Source organism: Fukomys damarensis, unplaced genomic scaffold, assembly GCF_012274545.1.
Source record: "Fukomys damarensis isolate Sample0158 unplaced genomic scaffold, DMR_v1.0_HiC HiC_scaffold_16, whole genome shotgun sequence".
In the NCBI taxonomy this organism is placed as follows: domain Eukaryota; kingdom Metazoa; phylum Chordata; class Mammalia; order Rodentia; family Bathyergidae; genus Fukomys; species Fukomys damarensis.
Genome location: NW_022900928.1, coordinates 95,657,095 through 95,684,604, shown reverse-complemented (window position 1 = coordinate 95,684,604; position 27,510 = coordinate 95,657,095). Strand labels below are relative to the sequence as shown.

At 37.8% G+C, this 27,510-nt stretch overlaps 2 protein-coding genes across 2 annotated transcripts in view; one reads left to right on the top strand and one right to left on the bottom strand.

Moving 5' to 3' along the window:
- The window catches only part of Dennd11 (DENN domain containing 11), a 74,391-nt gene extending 56,716 nt beyond the window's left edge, over positions 1–17,675 (bottom strand). The window contains exon 1 of the mRNA XM_010631646.3: positions 17,613–17,675. The gene's annotated coding sequence lies outside the window, so the exon portion shown is untranslated. The remainder of the gene's footprint in view (positions 1–17,612) is intronic.
- Positions 74–25,428, top strand: Wee2 (WEE2 oocyte meiosis inhibiting kinase). Its single transcript, XM_010631711.2, has 12 exons — positions 74–373; positions 471–794; positions 5,855–6,051; positions 7,886–7,937; positions 10,168–10,340; positions 13,753–13,874; positions 18,833–18,979; positions 19,549–19,656; positions 19,779–19,864; positions 20,703–20,873; positions 23,411–23,553; positions 25,135–25,428. The coding sequence occupies exons 1-12, from the start codon at positions 74–76 to the stop codon at positions 25,295–25,297; spliced, it is 1,986 nt and encodes a 661-aa protein (XP_010630013.1). The 3' UTR covers positions 25,298–25,428.
- Positions 25,429–27,510: the final 2,082 nt, after the last annotated feature.

Sequence of the window (27,510 nt, the reverse complement as noted above, 5' to 3'; positions counted from 1 at the left end):
GGAACTTGTTGCTTTCAGTTCTTTTCTCCTGTCTGTACGTTCATTGTTCCCTTCTGAGAGATCTCTTTGCTACATGATAATCACCTTCACTGAAATGGATGACAAAGGTGTTAACAAAGAACCAAATAAGAAATTAAACATTTCCTTTTGTGAAGAAGAGTCTGAGAATGAAGGGCAGAAGACAACACAAGAGAGCAAGGAGGCCCTGAGACAAAGTCCCAAGAAGAGTGGTCAGGCTGCGAAGACCCCACCCCAAACCCCCAGGAAGAGTGAAGGTCAGGCTGCGAAGACCCCACCCCAAACCCCCAGGAAGAGTGAAGGTCAGGCTGAAAAGACCCCACCCCAAACCCCCAGGAAGAGTGAAGGTCAGGCTGTGAAGACTCCAGCCCAAAGCCCCAAGAGGGGTGAGGCTTGGGAAGTGGAGGGTCACAGCAATCCCCTCAAGAACATATGTGGACCCGGAATCTCAGGCTGCGAAGATCCCACCCCAAACCCCCAGGAAGAGTGAAGGTCAGGCTGCGAAGACCCCACCCCAAACCCCCAGGAAGAGTGAAGGTCAGGCTGTGAAGACTCCAGCCCAAAGCCCCAAGAGGGGTGAGGCTTGGGAAGTGGAGGTTCACAGCACTCCCCTCAAGAACATATGTGGACCCGGGAAATCTAAGGAAGACAAGAAAAGTCAAAATTTGCTTCTGAGGACTCCGGGGCCACAACAATGTCCCAGGTATCCTGGGACACCAGCTCCAGCTGCCCGCAGAAGCAGCCTGAAGCAAGATAACAACCCCTCCACTCCCAAAGTAAGTGAGCCATGGGGAGGGGGGCGCACACCCAGCTCTGTTCTGCTTTAGCTCAGCGGATGAAGAAAGAGTATTCGGTAGTTTTTGTGTACATATATTGTCTACAGGCTGTGTTTATCCTCAGGTATATGTTTATTGGTAGAAGTGAAGGAAAGTTTAAAGTTATCAGAAAAAAATTTTCTTAAAATCATTGCCAGTAACTATTTGCTGTTGTTATAAATAAGTCTTAGGTAGGTTAAAGTTTTTAGTTTAAGAATATTGGAACTGGAAGAAATACTAAGATCTCCAGTCCACCTGTGCTCTTTATATAGGAGAAAGTCAAGAGATAACTGGCTTATAGCTTTGCCAGTGGTAGAGACAGGACTGGACACCTGATATTTTGGGTTTAATCTGTTCTTTTTATTATGCCAGTAGACTATATTGGGTAATTAATAATGTTTTCCAATATAAGAATGTTCACATTCGCTGTTTGAACATACTCATATCTCTGCTCTGCTGTTCTCCTCCAAAAGAAACTCTTTGCCCCTCCTTTGCTAATGGAGAACAGGCTCTTTGATTATATGTGAGCAAAGAAGTAACTTGTCGATATTGCTTTAAAAACTGAAGATGGCAAGCCGGGCATGGTGGTGCACTCCTGTAATCCCAGCACTCGGAAGGCTGAGGCAGGAGGATCGCTGTGAGTTCAAGACCAGCCTGGGCTACATAATTCCAGGGCAGTCTCAACTACATAAGAGTGAGACCCTGTCTCAAAAAAACCCCCAACCCCAAACAAACCAAAAAAAACAAACAAGAAACTGAAGATGGCTAGTGGTTACTAATAGTGTATTCCTTTACTCTTACTATGATTGGTCTCTTGTACAGCCCTCAGGATATTAAAGCCAAGGTTGGGCAGGATTGCTTCTAATAGACTCTGGTGGCTTGGTGTGTGACCTTTAGGATGGTATTGAGCTCTGCTCCCTGTTGGATCAGCTTGAGGCACTTGGGATCATTATAATAACATCTGTGACCCTGCTTGCAGACAGTCACTGTCAGTGGGGTTCTAGTTCCTGCTGAGCATGCACACCATGTTTAATAGGAAATAGTAAGTTTCTTGTCTGAACTGTCAAATTAATATGCTCAGGTGGCCGTCAGGATTTCTCAAAGGTCCCAATACCAACCAACTGATCATCAGTTTTTCTGAGAATCCATTATGGGTAAGGAGCATAGTAACTCAGTCCCTCAAAGAGTTTACAACTTGGAAGTGGGGCGGGGTGTTGGGCTAACAGATACTGTGATAAGTGCTTTAAGAGTGGTCAGAATTCTCTGTGCAGATTGGTTATCAGTGGGATAATAAAGACAGGTAAAGGAAGCATATAAATGGCAATGTAGGTTGGTAGAGTGTTAGTATGTGGTGCAGAATGGGCTGAGACTGTGGTTCTAATTGGATTACACAAGCAAGACAACATGGCATGGTATGGTAAATGCCATGCTGTGTTAGCAGACCCTGGTAAAAACCATTTACAGTAAGTCCTTGACTAATGAACATTCAAGTTGCGAACTTGCACAATTTACTGTATAAGATTCACAGGTGTACAGTATAAGACTCACTTTGTTGGATTACAAATGAATCTGACTTATGAACATTCTCCTGGAATGGAACTCATTTGTAATTTGGGGACTTACTGTTCTGCCTTTAGAAACTGCTCCTAATAAATAAATGAAAATGAGAACTGAAGGCAAAGTATCTTCCAAGTTATGATGAGGAAAGAGCGTGCTGTACTTGTAAAAATGCTTATCTTTTAGTATAATGAATCTGTGCCTGAGAGACAGAAAGTGAGGCCAGGGAGATAGGCAAGAGCTAGGTCAAGATTTTATACTTAGAGGGTTGATAGAGCCGTTACATGCTGTGAGTAGATACACTGAAAAAAATCATGGTCTTCATGTGTGAGATGGAATGGACTAGGGGAGAGTTTGGAAGCTGGGAAGTTTTTATAATAGCTCTGTTGAAAATAGAGAAGTCCAGAACTAGGACAGGAGTGGACAGTGGAGGTGAGAGAGGTTCAGGAATTACAACTGACTTGATGGAGGGGTGGAGGGAATAGGAGGGATAACTGAGAAGTTCTTGTTTGATTGGCAGAATAGAGATTAGTTTGAATCAAGTTAAGATACACCAGAGGATGTGTAGGTTTGGAGAAAAGCAGATATGTGGTGTAAACTGTTAAATAAATCTGGGGCCACTAGGTATGGTGGCATCTGCCTGTAAATCTCAGCACTTGGGAGGCCGAGGCAGGAAGATCACTGTTGGATACCAGCCTAGGTTGCATAGTACTTACTGAGACCCTGTCTCAAAACAAAACAAACAAAAAGTCTAAGGTATAGGAAAACAACTGAAGTCAGAGATCCATATTGAGGAAACTGCTGAAGCCAAGTTACATAATGTATATTTCAGAGTAAGAAAAGAAGTGGCGCCATCCTGGATAATGCCAAGAGTCAAAGAATAGAAAGTGACTAGAGCTTGAGAAGGAAGCTGGAAATGCAACAGAGAAAGTTCATACTTTATGAAAACAGTTTTGATAAGGAGAGACTGGAGGAGAAAAGGTTAAAATTGGTGATACTATGCTGAAGACAAGGACATATAGGAAAAGGGTTAGCTTGGTTCAGCCTTCCCCGAGAGATAGAACCAGAAATCGTGGGAAATTAACTGCAGTTCTCCGTAAGGAATTCCTATCAGAATGAGAGATAGAAAAGCATCCTTCAGAGGTAGTAAGGTCCATGTGCCTAAATGCATTGACCACTCGCTGATGACCACTGATTGAACACTGTAGAAGAGAATGAAGTGCCGGGGGACTAATGGTGCCAACTGGGCCTTTGAAGTCTTTCCCAGTCCCCTACTGTAATGTGTTTCTGTGTGACTACTGCTTTCTTACCATTTTCAGATGTCAAGGAGCTGTCCCCCACATTTCCCCATCACCCTCAATCATCTGCACAGAGCTGTCACTCAGGGATTTATTGACTCTCTTTAGAGAATTCTCTCAACCTCTGTCATCCTCACAGTCCCCTCTGCTTCACTTCCATGCAGACCTTCTTTTCCTAATGGGTTTCCAGCCATCCCCACATTGCAGGGGAAGCTCACAAATTTGACTGGCTTTATATTTCCATAATAGAAATTCTGATGTCTTCCCTGAGGTGAATACAGTGGACCCTCAAGTTACAATCGGCCTGACATACAAACAACTTGGGTTAATTAGGTTAATGGAGATTCATCTGCCTCTCATTAGCTGTAGTGTATACCCAGGTAAACATCCAGATCTCAGCTGTACTGACTTACAATCAATTTGAGTTACAACTAGCCCTTAGGAACCAATCGAATTTGTAAGTGAAGGGTCCACTACAGTTTGCCTACTTCTTTGTGAAAATTTCATAGACTGTCTTTATTTTCCTTGAAGTGTGGCCACAGAACTGTGTGCGGCATTCCAGGTGTGAGTACCCCATCATTTCTTGTCATAGATGCATTTTACTTTCCATATGATAGTGTTACAAAACAATTTTTCAGGGAATTATTTACTGTAATTCTAAGTTTATTTTCTGAGTCACACTGGTAACTGAGAAACATTGTATAGAATGGTCTTATTTGAACCAACAAGCCATTATCACGATAAGCTTACTGTAAACTCATGAGTTTGTGAGTGAGAGCTTTGACCAAATCCCCCAGGATTATGTACTCTACAAACTGTCAGATGTATGCAAAACGCTTGTACACCTTAGGCCAGCACTCTACCACTGATCCTCAGCCTAACATTTTTCTTCGCTTAAAAAAAAAAAAAAGTATGTTACTGTATGTACTTGGTAGCTTCCTGTATTTTTGTTTATATCAATCATTTACTGGATATTTATAAACCCACTATTTATAGACTCACATTCTTACTGAGCAATATTGTAGTCTGGTTTCTGCTTCTACATTGAAGGGTCAGGGCAGAGACTTAGAATTCTTTTATAGAGTCTCACAGTGCAGTGCTTGCACCTTGAGGTTCTAAACCAGTCCTAGTATGCTACTGTATACTTGTTGGATCTACAGTCAAGGTATTCCTCTGGGCCTTGACACTTGGGGCTGCCTTAGAATTCTTTGCTGATGACCTTTCCCCTTGCACTACGGGTTAGCTTTAGTTAGGGTCAGGCTTATGCCCTCTTACTCTGCCACACTCCCATTTAACTGGTTAGTGACTGCAGAGCCCTCAAATCTTAAGGGATTACTTTTGAGTACTATTTTTCAATCTCTTTATCCTACTTCATGAAGATCTTCTCATTTAATGTTATATTTCAAGTGAAATTGGGAGTTTCTCCTTGCACGTTTAGATAGTCCATGAAATCTCTCCTTTACAAAAAGGCTTCTTTCAGAGATGGTGGGAAACTGCTGGTTAATGGACTGTTTTCCTCAAGAGCTGCAATTCATTCTGTAACCCTCAATATCTATCACAGTAACTGCTGCTTAGTAGGCACCAAACAAATACTTGGATGAATAATTGAGGAGAAATTAAAGTGTTAACTATGAGAACATAAGGATAAGATCTTTTATAGGATCATTTATGTCTAAAACTACTTTGTTTTCATCTTTAAAAACTGGAAGTAGAATGAATATTGGTGAATTTCATAGCTAGTTGGAACAATTGCCCAGGCAAAGGGATGGAAGTTAACTAAAGTAGAGTCTTGTGCTGACCATGTGCATCAGACTATTTAGAGACTGTAACTGGATGTAGTGGTGCACGTCTATCACCCCAGCACTTGGCAGACTGAGGAAGGAGGGTCACCAAGAGTATGAGCCCAGCCTGGGCTACGTAGTGAGTTCAAGTCCAGCCTGAACTACATAGCAACATCCTGTCTCAAAAAACAAACAAAAGAACATTGAAAGGCTGAATTCACTAAGAGGATCAGTTACAACTCAACTAGTTTGCACTGAACCAGATCATCTTTAATATCCCCTTTAACAATTATGTTCTTTGGTTCAAATATTAACTACTACCTGATATGGAACTTTTGTAAAAAAACTAACTATATTCTGACTTGCCTTTGTCATTCTTATTCAGAGTCTTTCAAGCCAGCAAGTGAATTCTTCAACAAAAAAGGTCCTCCCTGGAAGCTCTAAGCCTTTGTGGCCCACACCTGGTTACCTCATGGATGAGGCTGCTTCATTGTCTGGAGTCAGTATTAACCCTTTCATCCCTGAGTCCTATAAGAAAATATTCCCTCAATCAAAGGGCAAGAGGAAAATCACAGGAGACCCGTAAGTGCACAGTTTGTCTCTAATTTTTGAGAATGCCTATGGTCAAGAAGTAAGCAGAGAGCATTAAAAATTAGGGTCAATAACGCTGAATAAAACTGAAATATGATTATATATTCCCTCTCCCCAGGTTAAGGTGGTCACAGAGATTCTGGCATCTTTTCATTTTCATGTATACAGCAGCTGGCTTCTCAATAAGGCAACAGGGTACAGTAAGCATCAGCACTCTGCCTTCAATTAGAAAGTTGAGTTGGTTCAGGCCCGCATTCAAGGGGTCTCTTCTGCTTAACATGAGGCCAGCACTTGGGGAAGGTGCAGCTCACATGTCAAACCGTACATTGCTGCTTTGAGTCTAGTGTGAGTGACTGCTGATGAGAGCTATAGAGAAAGGATTTGAACTTCTCTGTAGGCAGTGGAAGACTGAAGAGAAAAAGATAGTGGTATTTTCAGAGGTACTAAAAAATGGGAAGCCAAACTGCCCTATTCCACAAAGGCAAAAGAAGCATAGAAACCATCCAAATAAGGACTGTACATATTACTCAGGCATATTTGTTCACCATACTTCTATGATACTTTGTTTTTGACAGAATAGAAAGGTCTCTAAAATGCGGCAATCATTTGTGTTCGTATCTATCTACTCAGCAAATGCATAGCTAACAATTTGAACTTCCCAGAGAATTTAACATGTCAGGTTGAATTGTTTCTTTGGAATCAGTAACTGTATTATTGAGCCTTGTGAATAGGTTTTCCTAATACTGTATCCTGAATCTTAAGTAAACAGGAGTCCAGCACAAGTATGCCCAGTTTACTGTGTATACCAAGAATTTTACTGGTTCTCGCTCTTAATAGTCTTTATAAATCATTAAAATCAATTACTTCCTTTGAAGCCAGCATTTAAAGACAGCTAATTTGATTCCTGGAAACAAAAGTGGTGATACTGTAGTAACCATTCAGAGCTTTGGAGAGGTTATTTTTCTCCCTTATTTATTGTGGTATTGTCATTTTATAAAGTATGAGAATGTGTTGTTAAATTTAGGGCACAGATATTCATTAGTTGATTTCTATGGATGTAGTATCCTTCACTTACACTTTCTACCTTGTGCTTCTCCAAAACAAAAATCTAGTTGGCTGATCTATAATTTGAAATCTTGCCTAAAAATCCAGAATGCAACACTCATAAAAAGAGAATATTTATCAGTGACTAGATTTATTGAAAAGTAACTGAAGACCTCTTAGCCAGGTCTATACTTACGCTGTACAGTACTTAGTCTACCTGTGAGCCAACCCCAAAAGCCAGGTTCTAGAAGTAGGTGTTGGAAAGAGGGTGTGGTAGTGAAGAACAAAAATGCTTTGGGGTCAGACTTGGTTTCAAATCCCAGGTCTGCCACGTGTTGTGTAACCTACAGTTATTTAACTTCTCTCTGTCTTGGTTAGCTCATTTGGGGATAATAATACCCACTTACATTTTAATGTATGCTCTGTGTTCTCCTTTACTTCCAATTCTTAGAACGTGGTGTCCTACTTGCCTAAAACTCCCATTCCTTCTCCTTAGCCAGGTTCCACTCATTCTTGGAATCTTAGCTTGCAGATCCTCCCTCTGGGAAGGCTTTTTACTCTTCGAAATTCTTACATAACCGAACTGGACACTGTCCATGGTGTCCGTTGATGTCTTGTTACATCCTTGTATTGAAATTCCCTAGTTATCTCTGCCCCCAAGTACATATAAAAGAGGGGAAAGAATTGTCTTATTCTAACAGCCCCAGAACCTAGCACAGTACTAGGTAATAAGTATGTTAATAATAATTATAAACATGCATAGATACTTTTTTTTTTTAAGTGAGGAATCTGGTGCAGAGAAAGGCAAAGTACAACGAATGCTGCATCCCAAGGTAAGCATGATTCTTTGGTACAACTGTCAGTAACAACACAGGCATTTTAGCTGCTTCTTTCTCCCTTCCTCTACCTCTCCTCTCATCTCCTCATGCTCTACCCCTCTTTTTTCTCTCAATTTTTTCTCCTTTCTTTCCACCTTGTCACCTCCCTCCTTTCTGACTCTCTTCTACCTTCATTGACCCCTCACCCATAGCTTCACCAGTTTGCATTGCAACTGAATTTATCTGGACTCTAGGTAAGTGTTTATAAGCTTAACCAGGCGATATCTGATGTGTATATGGCTGAACTATTATCTAGAGTATTTTGTAATTAAAGGGTTTTTTTTTTTGCTTCCATTTTTGGATTCAGGAAAATTTTAGACTCTTATGGGATAGAGAAGTGATTGGAAAATGAGGATTTTTGGGGTCCAAAAGTGGAAAAACAGAATGGAGAAAAATGGCATAGATGCAGAGATGTATATGTAAAATTTTAGCTCTGAAATATGTCCTATATTGGGCTGGGGATTTTGCTCAGTGGTACTGCCACCTGCCTCGCAAGCACAAGGTCCAGAGTTCGATCCCTGGTACCAAAAAAAAAAAAAAATCCTATGTTTTTTATAATGTCTACAATCTTTGATGTAGTATCCCTCATCTGGTAATCTTAAGAAAACTATATTGTAAATATTATCCCTAGAAATATTTATTGTATCTTAATTGTAAGAGCAAAACTGTGTGACACTAAATATCTGATAATTAGAGGAATGATTAATTGGTATTAAGTTGGTAGAATATTAAATCTTCATTAAGATGTTTGTAATGTAGGGAAATATGATCACGTTCAATATTCAGAATACAAAAGACTCAAAATGTTATATGCTAAGTGATCACAACTATGTACTGTCAATTAATCAAAGAAAGTCAGGTGACATTATAACTGCTAGTATTTAAATGTATTCTGATGATGGAAACTTAATGTTTGCTTTTTCTTTTAATTGTTAGAGGTTTAAACTTCTCATGGGAAACAATTTTGCAAAAACAATTCTTGATTCAGAATTGGAGAGAGGGCTAACTAGCACAGCAAGTCTAAACACAAAAAGCAAGTTTAAGATTGGCTAAAGACATTGGGAATTATAGATCATGCAAATAAATGATAAAGATTGATGAGAATTGGATGTTAAAAATGAACTGTAAGAGTCCAGATTTTTAAATTGCTAAGTTAGAGAAAAATTATTGCTAACTGGGACACTGGGAAAAGATTTTTTGGGACACAAATCATCTTGGATTTAGATTTACATAAATTTATGGAGATTTTTATAATAATTTGAAAATTTCCTATGTTCTAGGGATTTATACTACAGTACACATTGCATATCATATGTATAACAGAATGTTATATATTCTCAGGTACTATTCAGAAGTACTCTCTGGAATAATTGCCATGACCTTCATTTTAGACAGAAAAACTGATTAAAATGTCCTGTGATTTGCCTGGTCTTATTAATTACCTGGGAAATAAGTGATGTTACTAGTTTTCCAGTAAGGGGAGGACTTGCTTTACCTGAGCATATACTGTATTTTGAATTAATCTGATAATTTTGTTCTCTAGCCCAAGGTTTTTTTGGAAAACAAATTGAAGCAAGACAGTTTATTCAATTAGAGATGAAAATATTAGCAACCAGACCTTGAGATAGGTAGAGAAGAGTCAAGGGAAGGATTTGTTTTAAACACACCCGACTTTTCTTGCTATTTCTTCAGCTGTGGAAAATAGCTCTGGGTGTGAGAAGATATGTTCCTTGGAGAAACACAGAGAATATAGAACAGAATATAGAAGATATAGAACATATAGACTAGAATAGCAATAGAATGAAGGAAAGTACTTTAAAAAGTAAGAAAAGGTGAGTACAGAATTGTATGGAAGGTTAAAAAGAACATACATGCCTATAATCCTGGCACCTGGGAGGCAGAGACAGGAGGACCACTGAAAGTTCAAGGTCAGACTGGGCTATATAGAGAGTTCAAGACCAGCTGGAACTATATAGTGAGTCCCTGTCCAACCCCACCCAGCACCCGCTGCATTGGGTGTGTGGGGTTATTACTACTGTGAATACTGACATAAGTAGAACCAATTAATTTGGCTCAAAAGATTTTTTTGAAAATTTAAATAAATTTTGGAGCGTAATATGGTTAATTTTACTGCTCACAAGGTTAGGAAGAATTATTCTAACTCCTTTTTATTAAAATATATTAGGAAAGTATTCTACGAGGAGTTAACATGACTTCCCGCTATGAAAAGGAATTCTTGGAATTAGAAAAAATTGGAGGTGGGCAATTTGGTACAGTCTACAAGTGTGTTAAGAGGCTGGATGGATGTGTTTATGCAATAAAACGCTCTACTAAACCTTTGGCACTATTATCAAATGAGTGAGTACCTTTGAAATGTACTGTAAGTATGAACTTGCATTCAGAGAGCTGTTTCTTGTCAAAATATTTTCAACAGCACTGATATCATTAAAAAGCACCATTTGCTCCTTTTTTGTTGTTTTAAAAAATTATCCTCGTATTGTATGTCATCTCACATTCATAACTTTTTTTTTGAGCCTTCAGATCAATGATGCTATTTTCTAAAACAGAATATGATAATTACAGATCATGTACTTTTTGTGGATCCTTTGCCTTTTACTTTCTAATACTGGTTTCTTTTTTAATGAATAGATTTATGGAATGATGTTCTGGTGCTTATTCAGTTTATCAGAAATTCTTGCCAAGTAGGAAGATATTATTAATTCTCTGGTTTCTAATACTTTGTATTAGTAATGAGTTCAATAGTCATTCCAGCGACTATATGCCAAGAAAAACTATTAACAAAAGTTTATCTTTTATTTCCAGAACTAATGGTTCAAAAATTCTTCCTTGATCTCAAGGAAAACAAATTTTCAGATTCCACCAATGTTTTTTATGGACTCTGAATATAACACCATACTAGATCCAAAATTATAGGCTTTAGAATTCTTCATCTTTATAGTGAAATATACTGAATTCTGTGTTTTGCTTGTGTTAGGCTTTCCTTCTGCATAATGAATATCTTTCCTCCAGGCCGTTCTTGTGACTATCCTATTGGCTGAGTGTAACACTGATGCTAAGGTTAGCCTTTCTAGGGGAGGTAGTGGCTCATCACAGTATCTACCATCCAGTGTCATGGTAGCCTTCTTGTTAAACCCATTCAAGTTTTTATATTGTAATACAGTTAAATTGAACCTGAGTCTTTGCTAATGAAGACTTTTGTTTTCTTTGTTTTTTTTTAAGCATATGATATGTTCAATAAAAAACAGTAGACTTTGGTGTTTGATCTTTTTTTTTTTTTTTTTTTTGGTAGTGGTGATTGAACTCGGGTCCTTGAGCTTGCAAGGCAGGCAGCGGAACTACTGAGCTAAATCCCTGGCCCCACTTTTTTGTTGTTATTTTGAGTCAGGGTTGCTCCATGTAGTTCAAATCAGCCTTGAATTCATTATGTTGCCCAAGCTGGCCTTGAACTCATCGTGATTCTCCTGTGTCAGCCTCCCAAGTGCTGGGATCACAGGTGTGCAGCATCATGTCTGGTTGTCATTTTTTTTCTAGTGACTTCATCACATCCATTATATCTTACTAAGTAGATGTAAATATTAAATGAGATTTGAGGTGTGATAAAAATATGGTGAATGTTTATATTTAAGATTACAGTAAAAGGCATGCAGCTATTAATTCTCTTCAAAATATTTCCCTAGTTTCAAACACATTTATCCCACTCCTACTTGCAATTTTCTTTTTCATTTAACTTTTATTTTTTTATTAGTAATGTCTGCAGTACACAATGATCATATTCCTTGTTTGGAGCTGGTATACTCATACAATACATCCCAATTCTTTTTTTTTTAATTCTTTCCCAGTCCCTTCCCCCTCTATCTCTAGGCCTTTCTCCCATTTGCAAAAGACCCATCTCCCTATTTTGCACTATCCACACTATTCAGCTATTATTTTGCTCCTTGTTTATATTTTGGGATTCTCCTATAAGAAGCCATATGATACCCAAGCTTGTATGTCTGATGCATTTCACCTACCACTACTGTCTCAAGGTGCATCCATTTTCCCCAAAATGAGTCGTTTATCCTTTCTTATTACAAAGCAGTGTAGTACTCCATTGTGTACATTTTCTTCATCTATTGATGGACATAAAGTCCACTTCCAAGATTTAGCTATTGAGGATTGTGTTGCTATATATATGGGTATACATATTGTGCTGCAATATGTCTCTTAACTCTGTGTGGAAGATACCTAGGATGGGAATAACTGGGTTGAATGGAATTTCTAGCATTAGTTTTTTGAGGAATCTTCATACCGACTTCCATAACGGTAGTATTAGTTTATATTCCCACCAACAGTATAGAAGGGTTCCTTTTTCCTTCCAGCCTCACCAGCATTTATTGTTATTTCTTGATGACAGTCATTCTTTCTGGAATTAGATGGAATCTCATTGTTTTAATTCACATTTCTCAAGTGGGCAAAGCTCTTGAATGTTTTCTCATGTATTTATTGGCCATTTGTATTTATTCTGAAAAGTAGCTGTTCAGTTCATTTGCCCATTTTTTGATTGGGTCCTTCATTATGGATGAATCTAATTTCCATATATATTCTAGCTATTAGTCCTCTATCCAAGGAATAGTTGGAAAATTTTTCCCATTCTGTAATATATCTCCTCACTGTTTCTGAAAAGCTGTGAAGAAGCTTTTCAACTGGTTATGATCCCACTTGATTCTTGGTACAGTTTCCTGTGCGATTGGGGTTCTGCTCAGGAAGTCTCTGCTTTCACCTCTATCAAGAACTTCACCCATTTTATCTTCTAGCAGATTAAATGCTTCCATTTTACATTTAGATCTTTGATCCATTTTGACCTTAGTTTAGTACATGGTGAGAGATACTGGTTTAGATTCAATGTTCTCCATGTGGACAGCCAGTTTTCCCATGCCACTTGTTAAAGGGATTGTGCTTGGAGTTGCTTCTGCATTCTCTAATCTATTCTATGACTTTTTTTTTGTAATATGGGGCTTTATTTTTGTTATTACTGTAGCTTTGTAGTATAATTTGAAATATTGGATTATGAGGCTTCCTGCTTTGTTCTTGTTACTCAGGATTTCTTCTGCTATTCTAGGTCCCCAGAACTGCTCCAGAAAGTGGCAAGAATGATGGGATAAATGTGTTCAAAATGAACATATTTTAGGGGAGTATTAGGGGATTAGTGATAATGTATCTTATTGTAACAAATTTTTACAATTTAAATAATCACTATATTTTTACCACACCTTATAAAATAGTAAGCATGTAAAAAGTACCCAGTAAATGCTCTTCCATTGTTTATTTTTATTTTTTGAGATAGGGTCTTACTATGGAGTGCAGGCTGGCCTTGAACTCACTGTGTAGCCTGGGCTTGCCTTGAAGTCATGGCAATCCTCTTGCCTCAGCCTCCTGAGTGCAGGGATTAGAGGTGTATATAACCACACCTAGCTTTTGTTCTGCCATTGTTAATGCCTCATATCTTTAAATTTTGTTTTTCTTGTTTTTGGTACCAGGGATCAAACTCATGACCTTGCACTTGCTAGGCAGTCCCGGTGCCACTGAGGTAAATCCTGGCCCTTTCAAAAAACTTTTTGTTTGTTTATTTATTTATTGGTACTGAGGATCGAACTCAGGACCTTGTACTTGTGAGGCAGGCAGTGGCACCACTGAGCTAAATCCCCAGCCCTTAAAAAACTTTTTAATGTATACGATCTTGATTAATATTTCCCATGATTTTCTGTCTCAGGAATTTGTGTTTGCGGGAAGTTCATGCTCACGCAGTGCTTGGGCATCACCCCCATGTGGTACGCTACTATTCCTCATGGGCAGAAGATGACTGTGTGATCATTCAGAATGAGTACAGTAATGGTGAGTGTGTGGACTAGTATCTACACAGCCAGAGACTACTTTGTAAATCTTTAGAAATAAACTCTGCCTTCTCATAGTTTATGCTGAGTACAGTTATGTTATGCCTAAAGTGTCTGTACCATAATTTTGCTTGGAAACAGACAGCTTGAGAAAATAGTTGAGTTGAAAAGGGATTTCTGGGAGCACATACATTTCTTTCAAAGATGGTACATATCTGATACAGATAACTCATTCTCTTTGCACATAACAGTCAGGGAAATTTTGTCCTAGTAGATTAAATGGTAAATATTTATTTTACCATTTGCTAGGTATTCTGAAAAATATAAATGATATCATTTTGGGAAGAGTTAAGGTTTCAGATACAGAAACGACTTTTGAGTAATCAAGTGGATTCGAAAACTGGGGGATTGTTCATGCTTCTTCCTACATCTTACCTTTGAGCTTTAGTGCTCTCCCCCAGATGAAGGCATGGGGTGAAGCACTGGGACAGAACTTAGTGACTTCAGATATATTCTTCTAAGTCCTTCAGGACTGCACAGCAACTGATGACAACTAGGGCTACTCAGATCATAGTAGTACTTTGGTTTAACATAATTTTAATCTAGGATTAAGAGATTGCAATAACAACAATTATGTGTTGTTAGCCTTGGAGATATTTTTTCATCAAAATGTTCATTGGGAAAGTAGACTACAAATTTAATAAAAGCTTGACCACACTTTAGGAGTAGCAGTCCACATTTTGCCACAGTAATATTTGAAAAACACACTCACTCTGGTTTGATTTAATAGTATAGCCTGTCTTTTAGCTATTTTAGTAAGCATCAGATGGCCCTAAGTACATATGTCCAGCCTGGCTTTTGAGTATTAGAGCTTCATCCTTGTAAGTAATAAGTAGATAAGTTGATAAGAAAAGTGATTCACACATCCTGAAAAATAATGACTTGGCAGCCCTCTAGTTTCCTTATAGATAAGATTTCTTTACATTCTTACATGTATTTGTAGGATTTTTCCCCTCTTACAAGCTCACACCAAATCCCCTTAATAGCCTGTCTGGGGTAAAGAATGAATCCTTTCCTTATGCTTACGACTGTGAGATTGAGGTTTTTCTTAATCATCTTCCTTATCTAATGCCTTCTTTCTGAAACCTGTATCCCTATTCTTTTTCATCCTTTCTCTTTCTACAAGAAAGATTGATTTTAGTTCATGGCCTTTCACCATTAACAAAGATAATTATCAAATACAAATTAATAAAGCAAAACTGATTTTTGACTGGATTTGAGAACAATGTAAAGATTTCAGAATTTTCAAAAAGCTTAAAATTGTTCCTATTAAAAATTATAATTTATTTCAGCATCTGAGTACCTTCTATAGGATTGAAACTGTACTAGGCAGGGAAATACTCTAGAATGAGATAAAGTACTTATTTTTGAGGAGCTTTGCTCCCCTTAAACTGTTAAGATGACTACATGAGATAACTAGGTGCAAAACTAGTTGGTTCAACTGTGCATAACCAAGCAGTCAGAGAAGATGCAGGCAAAGAGGTGCTGGAAGAGACCTGGGTTTTAAAGTCAGGCAAATCAGGGTTCAAGCCCAGATCTGCTACTCACTACTAGTTGTGTAACTGCTAGGGTGTCAATACTTACGTAAAGGGGTAGTTGAGGATTAGCAATGATATATACCAAATATTATCATAGCGCTACAACCTGATACAATAATAGCTGCTATTGGAGTAGTTCAAGAAAATTTCATAAAGGTGATGTAACTTGAATGAGAACTTTGCATAAGGATTTCTAGGGTTTAGGAAATTTATAGGGAACATTAGGAAATGTTGGAATAGCACACAGAGACATTGGTATTGGGAGTGGGTCTGCTCTAGCAGAGAGTAGGAGTCATAATTGCAGTGACCCTGTCCTAGGGGATGAGATCAGCAAGGTGAAAGATGGGGAGTAGAGAGGGCCTTGAAAACCCGGCAGCAGATTTCAAATTGGACATGGGCAATTATAGGTAATCATCTCTTCACCAACTTGGCCACCAACTTCATGGAGTACTTGGCAATTAAAATTTAATTTTGGTTTTGCAAAACATAATCATACTTTGCACCTTTCCACTGCCTCATTCTTTCTACTCTTTTCTTCCCTACACCCTCTACCTTACTTTATACTTCTTCCTCCTTATTTTTTATCTCTCCACTGCCTATCCTTCCCCCTACCTAGCCTATAAGAAGTTAGGCTGGAATGTGTACACTTATAGTTTTAATTTAATAGAAAGTGGGCAATTCAGATAACTTAAGGCTATAAATTAGATGATTACTACTGCATCTAATTTTCCTTACTGTCCAATTTCTCTTACTGTCCCTCTTGAGCCCTGAACCAATCAAATGCTCCCTTTTCTCCTCTACCCTTGCCAAACTTCTCTACAATTCACTTCTAGGTCATCCTCAGAAAACTAAAGGGCCTCCAATGTAAACTTGATTTCTACAAACCCTAGGATTCTAATTGATTCAGGATTAGACTATTAATCTCTCTTTAAAGGCAGTATTTTCTTGCAACACATATAAATGAAGTGTCACAAAGCCTGCTGTTCTAGAATGATGGTTCTCACACTTATTTGAGTGATGTGCCATCCAAGTCAGTGTTCTTTGTGGACTGCTATGAATATCAGTTGTATTTTTCCACCAAACAAGGAACAACTTTACTAAGAATATGCTTGTTATATAGGTAGCAACATAAAATGAAGATTGCAAAAATACAGATCTATGAACCAAATATGTCTATTAAATTCTTGATTTCATTTTTTTTCTTGTCTTGATTTTCTTTTTATGTTATTGTTGTAAATAATTTGGTTTCGTTTGTTTGAGACAGGATCTTGTCAGGTAGTCCAGGCTGACCTTGAACTCACTATGTAGCCAAGGCTGGGCTCATCATTTGCTCTTTGTTTTGACATGTTAGGCTCTATCAGCAGAGAGGAATACAAAAATGTCTGTTAAAAGGGTTTAAAAATTTTTCTTTCTGCCAAGTGGGTGAAGTACTATTATTTTACTTCAAGGGAGATACTAAGCCCATCTCACAAAGACGGTTTGAGAAGAACTGTCCAGGAATTGGGGATTTCCCACTAGGGCATAATGCTTGTAGGTACAGAGGTCACCACCAGGGGCTACCTTGGGGTATGGAGCTAAGGTCCCAGTGTAAGTTGATTAAGAATTGTTGTGTCTATTAACACTTCCTTACTGACATTATTTAGTAAAACAAACACATAAACAGTGAATTATGCTCTCTTATGAGTGGTGGATGATCATCTTTAGCTAATTGATAAATGAGTACTTTTCGATAACTTCTAATATTGTTAGCTGTTACTTAGCTAATTTAATCTTACACCCAGAACTCCACTTAAAAGTGGAGCTAGTACTTGTTCAGTTGTCTTTACTAAATACTGTAGCTCTACAGTAGATCAGAAACATCTCTGCCTAATATCTACAAGAACACATTAAAGGATTCCTAAGTACTCCCAGGAAGCATCTTTCCTTCCCTACTTTTAAAGGATCCTTAACTTAGTCTTTGTCTTCTCTCTGTTGCCAGGATGAACATTCAAGTCAGAAAATATTTATTATGTTCCAGGTCTTGGAACAGGAAGTATGAATTACATGTGGTCCCTACCCTTAAGGATCATCTAGGCTACAAGAAAAACAAGAGTTTATTGGATGTAGCATACTTCTTCCTTGTTGACACCTCATAAACTCACCTACAACTTAGTCCTGAAGGGACTTCATTTTTAACAACATCCAGCCAGGCCTGGTGGAGAGTAGTCCTGTAATCCCAGCACTTGGGAGGCTGAGGCAGGAGGATCACCATAAGTTCAAGGCCAAGCTGGGCTATGTATTGAGATCCTGTTAAAAAAAAAAAAAAAAAAGCAAACATTTTTAACAAGATCCAAAAAATTCCTTTTCTTTAATAAGTCTTTTATAGTATGTAAATTCTTTTCTTAGAAGACTCTCAGAAAACTGGAATCCTCCGTAGTGCTTGGGTTTCTGAAAGGTGCTGAATTCTTCTTTCTGAGCTGAATTGTTGTAGTATGACAGATCAGTCTTTGAGTTCAATTTTACAAAGGTTAATTTTAGGTACAGATTTCCTCAAAAGTTTTAGTACAGGGCTGGGGATTTAGCTCAGTGGTTCCACCCCCTACCTCGCAAGCACAAGGTCCCAAGTTCCACCCCCAGTACCAAAAAAATAAAATAAAATAAATAAAATAAAAATAAAAAGTTTTATTACCATCTCAGATCCTATTATTCTGATATATACTTTAGTTATAAGTTAACGATCAACGGGAGCTGGGACACTGTAATTTGAAGAACCTGCCAGTGAATGCTAATTAAATAGTGTTCTGAAGCATTCTAATACCTTAGAATGGGTGTCCCAGAGCAGGCAGCATGTGAATCCAGGCTTTATTCTTTTTTATTGACAACAAGGATAATATAATCTACAGCTGATATACAAATACTGTGGCTGAAGTAGGATTCAGGTGTATATACAGCTAAACATTTCCTTGGGTGTGCAGTCATTAAATGTTTTCATTTTGTGATTTTTAAAAATGGATTTACAATCTATTACATTAAAATTCTGATGGCCTATAACTTCTAGTCTAACACTGACATGGAATTGTTTGGCCTTCTGGGCAGTAATTCAATAAAACTTTTAAAATGTTAGTTGGCACATACTTGAGGCTGTAGAGCCTCATTTTGGACATCTAAGATACTAGAATTTTCTTTTTCTCTTTAAAAGCCCTTCATTTCTTCTTTCCAACAGGTCTATAGTATAGACACAAGACAGACTGTCATTCTTTGCACTGAAATAACCTAGACTTGAGACAGTAGTCATGAGAAATTTATTTAATATTTACTATGCTTGCATCTATAAGACTCACACTCATTTTCTCATTCTGTGGGTTATTCTGTTTTTTCCCAGGTGGGAGCTTGCAAACTGCTATATCTGAAAACATGAAGTCTGGTAATCATTTCCAAGAGCCAAAACTCAGAGATATTCTTCTGCAAATTTCCTTGGGACTTAAGTATATCCATAACTCTGGCATGGTACACCTGGACATCAAGCCAAGTCAGTGTGGTTTCTTCTGTTCTTCTGGCAATGTTTTGTTCATCAAAATCTGAGCCTGTGTGTTTATTAAGTATTCAAGAGAGAGTATGCTGATTCTTTTCTTCAATTTCTTTTCTCCTGAAAAATTTCTTTCAGTGCATAGAAAAGATTATCCCATATAGCAAGGGCAAAATAAGTAGACATTTAATTTACTACATAAATGGCAGTAAACTGGCTGTTTTGATCACTTAATTAGTGCTGTACATTTTCTAATTCAGCATTAATAAAAGTGACAGAAATGGAAGGCTTCATCACTTGTCTGTGTGAAACCTAAGCATGTTGTTATTACTGTATAGGTGTGTGTGTTATTTTGAGACAACAGTTTTTTCACAATATATGAGGTCATAAATACATTAATAGTTACTAATCACTTGATGTTGCAATGCAACAGAGATTTCTTAGGGGAAAAAGGCTTTGTAGTCTTGCTAAAACCACACAAGAAAAGAGAAGGGAAAGCCAAATCCAGAAAAAGAATCTTTGGGGTGAAGAAGTTTAGGAATCATTACTTATGTCTATTCTGTATTCTTCAGGTAACATCTTCATTTGTTATAACATGCAAAGTGATTCTCCTGGAGTCCCAGAAGAGGATGAAAATGAAGCTGATTGGTTTCTTTCTGCCAGTGTAATATATAAAATTGGTGAGTCTTCCTTATCCTTACAAGTATACTTTTATCCTGTGAAACCTATATTGATGACTCCCAGTTTTAAGGACATACTTTTAAAGAGATCTATTTCTTTTCTCTTTATTTTCTTTTTTCAGGTGACCTGGGCCATGTGTCATCAATAAGCAAACCTCAAGTGGAAGAAGGAGATGTTCGCTTCCTAGCTGATGAGATTTTACAAGAGGTATAGATTAGGGAAATAGAGAATTTTATTTATTTTAATTAATTAATTTATTTGTGACAAGGTCTTGCTGTGTTATCCAGGCTGGCTTTGAACTTGTGATCCTTCTCAGTCTTAGCCCCTTGAGTAAGGGGGCCACAACCCCATGGAACCTTCTGAATCTAAAATGAAGGCTCAGAGGGCAAGAAATTGAGTGTCTATTTATAATGTAAACATACAGTATCTCTTTTCCTATTCAGAACAGAGACCAAATGTAGGAGAGACACTCTTCCAAAAAGCATGGGAAAGCTGGCTCAGTCAAGAATGAAACAATATTCATACAAGTCCTTCATTGTTTTTAGTATTTCTTAGAATTTCTGACCTTATGAGTTGCCTATTTAGAAGGAATCTGCCTCCTAGTGCTCACGTAGGTCCAGCCATCTTTATCATGCTTTTATCCTTGGGGCAATACCACCACCTCTGGCACTAAAATGACCGTTGGCCACTGCCCATCTTTTAAGATGTTTGTTGGGTCTGACCTAGGAATAATATAACTGTAACTTCTTCCTGGGCGATAATCAGGAGGAAAACCAATGTTTCCTTTGATCCATTGATGCATGTGCCAGGCCTTGTTGAGCCTGACCAAGTAAAATAGAAATGAAATTCTTAGATTCTTCAGGGACAGCAGGTTTAATAAGGTATATTTATGTTCCCTCTATCTTCTTAAAATCATTAGTTGTAGTAGATATGATTTGGTTCATAGTGTTTAGAGCTTATGTGTACTGAGATGAATCTCTCCTACCAGTTATTAGACTCATTCCACTTGGCAAATTACCTGGCCTTTCTCCCTTTTATTTTGCAGGATTACCAAAATCTTCCCAAAGGTGATATATTTGCCCTAGGATTAACAATTGCAGTGGCTGCAGGAGCAGACACTTTGCCATCCTGTGGTGTAGCGTGGCATCACATCCGCAAGGGTAACTTTCCGGCCATTCCTCAAGAGCTCACAGAAGATTTTTACAATTTGCTCAAGGTGACATATCTCATGAGATGAACAGAAGATGAAATGTTTATTTTTAGAACTGTGAGGGCAAATAGGGGGAAAAGGAAAGTGGAGCTGTTGGTAATTCCATGAACAGAAGGAAAAAGGAAATGTGACTAAGAAGTCCAGAATGGGACAGATTGAAACTTCTCAGGAAAACTGAGAAGACATGAAATATTTCATTATTGTTTAAAAGTACTTAAATCATTACTCTTCCTAATAACCCTGTAAAATAGGGAGGTTGAATCTCATTGTTCAGAGGCAAAAACTCAAGGTTTATAGTAGCTATTTGAGTCTTGTATTCACAATTAATTTTATTTACCTACTTATATTTTGGTGGTAATGGGGATTGAACTGGGAACTTTGTGTATACAATTGCTCTACCATTGAGCTACTCCCCAGCTTTCTGAGATGGGGTCTCGCTAAGATGTCCAGGCAATCCTACTGCATAGCATCCTGAATAGTTGGAATTACAGACGTGTGCCACATGCCTACCTCAGAGTTAAAAATTGGTTAACTCTAAAATGATGTCTGATTTTTCCCTCTCCTAATTCAGGGTTTTAATGATTGCCAGTGGTAACAGTGATGATATTAGCAAAAGAGTGAATTTCAAGTGTCTTTAAAAAAGTATAAGCTACTTTACTGATATCTGAAAATATCACCAATTATTGAGTTAATGGAAAAAAATGCATGATGTCAACTTAAAAATCTGTATATTGCTTGTATTTTTTTTTTTTTGTACCGGGGATTGAACTCAGGACCTTGTGCTTATGAGGCAGGTGTGGTACCACTGAGCTAAATCCCTAGCCTTACTGCTTGTACTTATGATATCTGAATATGCGCAGGGACAAGAAAAAGAAGATATTATGAAACAAAAAGATGAAATGAAAACCTTACACTTCAACTCTAGAATCATACTGAGAAAACAAAATGTACCTATGACTTTTATCCTTAGAGCACATGATCCCTCACCTTCTTAAACTACAAGTCTATCTTATTGCTTGGTCCATTTTAGGGAAGAGTCTACATTACCCTGATAAACTAGTTAAAAGACAGAACAAGGAAGCACATAGCCCTAATTTTGAAGATGCATAGAGTTCAGAAAGTGGAAACTCTGAATTTTTCCTGACTTTCGCCTTGTGGGTAAATCACTTAACTGCAGGCTTATTGTTGCAAAAATGGCCAAAATTAGTAATTTTTAAAAAGCAGACTCATGCCCTCTGTCCTTGCAAAAGGGAAAATGACAAGGGAGTTCTCACAGTCCCCTTGTTATCCAAGGGTTTGTATTTTTTAAAGTTTGTTTATATTTGTATTATATATCTATTTAAAGCCAGGGGATTATCTTTCTATAATTATATAACTGGTAAAAAATGTACATATGACTTCCTTCACTGATTAGGAAACAGCATTTCTTAGGATTCCTAAAATAGCTTTAAACTATCTACTCCTTTGAGGATTGGATTAGTTTATCTCAAAATTTCATATGCAATTATGAACCTGTTCTTCCTGACTTTCTTTTGCTTTCCTGGAAGGAGGTGAACTCTTCCATGCAGTGGTCTTTTATTCAGTCTAATCTGTATAGGTAAACTGCTCTTAGATACAGTGGGGCCTCAGTTTACAAACTTAATTTTTTCCACAATTCTGGTTGCAAACAAAACTGGATGAGAACTGAAACAAATTTCCCCATAAGGTCAACATTGAACCTAATCACTGAATTTGAGTTAGTTTGCATCCAATTTGGTTTGCAACCAGAATTGTGGAAAGAAGCTTGTGAACCGGGGTACCACTGTATAGTTGGTACTGACTGGTTACCTAAATACTGACTCTGTGCTAGGCAAAACTGTGCACGTGTGTTAGTTCATTCATTCTCACAGTAGTTCCAGAAGAGTACTGTCCTCCCAGAACTTGGGTAAGAGAATCTGATCTCCATCAAAATTTATAAAGTAAATTGTGGAACTGTTCTGAACTTGGTCCTCAAGTGGAAGGTTCAGTGTTTCCTTCATTATATGACACTTAATTGATATGTATCTATCCATCTAGATATTTTTGACCATATTCAAATTGGGGTACAGAATCCTTTTCCTTGATACAAATGCTTTAGGAATATTATAATAGTGGGTCATCTTTAGGAGATAATGGAGCAAGATACAGTAGAAAGTAAGTTGAATGAAGATTTAAGTCAACTGGGCTTTGGGCTTGGGCCTTCCAATAATTTAGACCACGTTTTAGGTAGTGACTCAGGTTTTTCACATTAAAATCGAGCCATTGGACTAGGTAGTCAGCCACCCTGCTCTAAAATATGAAACAGTACTTAAAAACAAGGTCAAGGTGTGGACAACTGATGTTACCAGACAGGGTTGATCTGTCCAAGACAGAGATATTTTTTCAGTTATCCCTTCCTACTACTTAGAAAAGAAGCAGGGTTTCACAAAATTCACTGGAAAAGGCTGGGCTGGAGTTGGTCTCAGTGGTGAGAGTTTCCCCAAAATGAAGCTTCTGTTTCCTTCTTTTTGGCCCTATGTTATCAGAATATGATCCACCCTGATCCCAGGGAGAGACCTTCTGCAGCAGCTCTGGTTAGAAGTCAAGTTCTCCGGCCCTCCCTAAAGACAACTGAGGAGCTCCAGCAGCAGCTAAACTTGGAAAAGTCTAAGATAGCCATGCTGGAAAGGTAGACTTGGGTCTTAGAATCAAAGAATCTATTGCAAACTATTCACAACAGAAAATCTAGCTTGGCATGTCTCTCTAGATTCAAGATTATGCATATTCTATGTTGTAATATATAGGCCCAATGAGGCCCTTTGTAGCTTGAGGCTAAACAGCTCTGTGGCTAGGCAGCTTGAGAGAAAATTCCAGGTAATATAAAGGAAGAAAGAAGGAGGGATACAATAAAATGCCATTGGTATAGAAAACTTGGGGTTCTGAAGGTCATCAGGTTATCTAAATGATGGCGATCACAATGTAAGACAACCTTAGATAAGTAGACACTATTTTAGAAATTCACTGTGTTTCAGGGATAGGCCTGCAGACACACTGTCCTAGTTTGTGTTTAGAGAATAGATTTTTTTTCTGAGCAGTTCAGTCTTTCATGTAGGCCCAAAGTTTATTTATTAATCCATTCTTGAAACAAATTGTGGATTAGATGGGGTGATGTCAGAGTAGGTCAGGCAGCGATGTTGGGCAGTATTCTGAAGAAAATTTTAAGTGATCATTATAATACTATGTTGTTAGAAATACAGTAGGAAATAAAAGAATGGTCCTTTCAGCCAGGTGTGGTGATGCACGCCTGTAATCCCAGCACTTAAGAGGCTGAGGCGGGAGGATCACTGTGAGTTCGAGACCAGCCTGGGCTACACAGTGAGTTCCAGGTCAGTCTCACTACATAGTGAGGCCCTGTCTCAAAATAAAATGGTCCTTTCATAAAATAAACTTACAAGTCCATCTTTTCTTGGATACAAAAATCCATCTTGGAAAGATTTGTTTGAAAGCTTAGTCTCCAAACTGATTTCTTGACCATAAATTGCAAAGAGTCTCATCATTTAGTCAGGAATTATGCCCAATAAGGCACTTAATATTTTTTGTTTTAGTTTTGAGTTTCATTATTCCAGATAGAAAACTAAGTATTTATTCATATGTCCTCCTCATGAATACAAGGACCTTTTAAAGAGTAGTATATGTAAATTGTGAGGCCAACTCTGGATAGCCAATTAATTATCACCAGTCATCATTAGTGATGAGAAAGACGGCATCTTATAACTGTCTAGAGTAGGGGTTAGCAAGCTCATTCTACAAATGGCTAGATGATATACATATTTTATGCTTTGTGGGGCATGTGACCTCTGGTTGTAATGATTCAACTCTGCTGTTGTAGAAATAGCCATTGATTATGATTCATTCCATCTATCTAAATGAGTGGCTGTGCTGCAATAAGACTTTGTTTACCAAAACAGGTGGCAGCCCAGATTTGACTATATATATATACAGCCTGGAGAGTACATTCACCTAAGTCTTTTAATTTTAAAGAACATTTATGACCCAATTAATAGAATCTGGGAAACTGAGTCTACCAGGTGCAATGGCAAGTGTCTGTCATCCTTATAACCGTCATAATCATAGGAACTGAATTTTCCATTCTACATATAGCTCAGGTTTGTTCCTATAAAAGTAAAGGAGAAATTGGCATAAGTTGTGATTGTAAACTCTGTCTCTAGTTGGAGAACAAGTAACCTATGCTTTCTTCCTTTGTCTGCAGGCAACTGAGAGAAGTCCAGCACACCCAGTTCTCCCAGGGAGACACCCATCACAGCGACTCGGAGGACTCTGTGGGCCAAAAAACATCTAGAAGCACAAAACTCCTGGTGGGAAGAAAGAGTGCAAAATCTTCAAGCTTTACCTGTGGGGAACCTTCCCCATAATAACTCACTTCACACTGGCCAGCTTTATTCCATAAAGCCTCCAGAAAAAGATATTGATAACTCAAACTTCCTCTTACAAAATGGAAAAACTGGGCTGGAGATTTAGCTCAGTGGTTCTGGTGCCTGCCTTGCAAGCACAAGGCCTGAGTTCAATCCCTGGTACAAAAAAAAAAAAAGAAAAAACTAACCCACTCGAAGGTCCAGATTTCAAGTCACCCTAAAGAACATTTGAGCCAAGATCATAAAGCTACTAAAGTTTCTTATTAGCAATGGTCTCAGGTACAATAATTGGTAGCCGTTTTCTTCCTATTATAATCCTAATGCTACCTAACAACAACTTATATATTTCTTACATTTTATGATAAGTGAGAATACATAAGTATCTGAACTAAAAGAATAAAATAGCCTTAGGGTTGTGCTGTTGCCAACTTCTCACCAAAGATCCCAGAAAGAAAGAATATTTGGCTTGATTTGAAGTAAGACCTTATAAGAAGATGTGCCTGGATTTAGACAGTGCTTCCCATGTTATATGACACTATTTCTAAAGGAGAATTTCCAGCCTCTCTGAGCTACAGTTTTCTTAATGTATTTTGTGATTGGAGGCGACCTCTCTGATATTGTATTTATTATATGAATGGCTCCACCATTATAGGAGGTGGGTAGAAATAAGACCACAAATAGTGTGGAGATGTTAGAGCTAGTTATTAACTTGTGAACCAAAAACCACCAGAGATAGTGGCTATTCTGTCTCGGTCAATTTGTTTTAACCCTCTTATGGCTGCTGATTGGTTTTGATTTTCTGGCTATCACCACTTTCTCTTGATTTTAGCAGAATTTGGCTCTGTTTCCTGTGATTTTGAGCATATTTTTATTCAAATCCTTTTCTGTATTCATTTTAAAAGACAGAATATTTGTAAATAAAGGTTTTATTTTGTCCAGAACTAAATATGGATAAAGCACATTTCCTTGTAACATGGAACGAAGAAATTCATGTTGGAAAATGTTTCTTGAGTTAGGAGGGAGTAACATGTCTTGGCAGCAAGGCTTAGCTTCGCAAATCCAAAAGCTAATAATGGCCAGGCTTGGTTATAAAATAATGTTGGCTATTAAGGTACCATATTTCACAATTTCTATTTGTATCATCTTACTGAAGGCAACGTGTTTATGGCTTTTCTGATGCCAGATTTTCTTTCATTTGTAGCTTTTTTTTTTTAATTAAAGGAACCCTCCTGCCACTTTTCTGTCGGGCAGATGGAAATTCTTTCCATGCAATTAATTGTGGCATAGTTCTTCCTATAGTCTATTGCCTTGTTTATTTTTTTATTCAAGGCTTAAAACAGGGTATTTATCTCTTGCCACATCCCTACCCCTCTGCCTTTCCAATTTTTCCTGCAGTATAGCATAAAGTCGACCTCAGTTTGTGACTCGGAAACAGACATACCAAGTGTATGTGATGTAAGCCATTATTCTTGTCCTTTCCAGTACTGACAATTTCTAGAAGAGACACTGTTTCCTTCTCCACTGTATTCCTTAGAGCCTCTTTTCACACCTGAATGGCCTGGTGCTAGATAATTTTTGGTGTATCACCCTTTTTCTCTGCTGGGCTCCATGGTAACAGTCAACAAAATAGCACATAGTTGTGTAGATAGGATTGAGTATAAGAGAAATAGAGTTTTCACTGGGCTCAGGATTTCATCCCTTCTGTTTCAGCTTGACATTCATTTTTTGCCTAAGTAAATTCTGTTTTTGCACACAGTTCATGATATAACTCAAATAATTGTTATTTTACATCATTGGACTGCTGACATTAAAGAAGTTAAATTTAAATATTTTGTAAAGAAGTTTAAATGTTTTGGAAAGTAAACATATTGCTTTTAAAAAGATGTATTCTAAACACAATTCCTGATATTCACCTTAAAATATTGACAGATAATCTTGAGATTTAGACCAGGTCAGGACTGGGGATTTAGCTCAGTGGTGCCACCACCTGCCTCAAGCACAAGGTCCTCAGTTTGATCCCTGGGATTAAAAAAAAAAAAAAAATTCAGACCAGACAAGTATTTCTCCAAAGCTTTAACACATGGACCAATTTAGAAAAGCCATTTGTCTAAAGCTTTATAAAAGTGAGTACTGACAGACAAGTGTCAATTTTCCAGGCTGAACAATTAAGACTTTTTATCTCTTAAGAGAAATATAATTTCACTTCAAATTGC

Excerpts from the sequence above, each read along its gene's own strand:
- Wee2 (XM_010631711.2), top strand. The coding sequence starts at position 74 with ATGATAATCACCTTCACTGAAATGGATGACAAAGGTGTTAACAAAGAA. Across the intron at positions 6,052-7,885 it reads AGGAAAATCACAGGAGACCC|TGAGGAATCTGGTGCAGAGA; the intron begins GTAAGTGCACAG and ends TTTTTTTTTAAG. Across the intron at positions 10,341-13,752 it reads TTGGCACTATTATCAAATGA|GAATTTGTGTTTGCGGGAAG; the intron begins GTGAGTACCTTT and ends TTTCTGTCTCAG.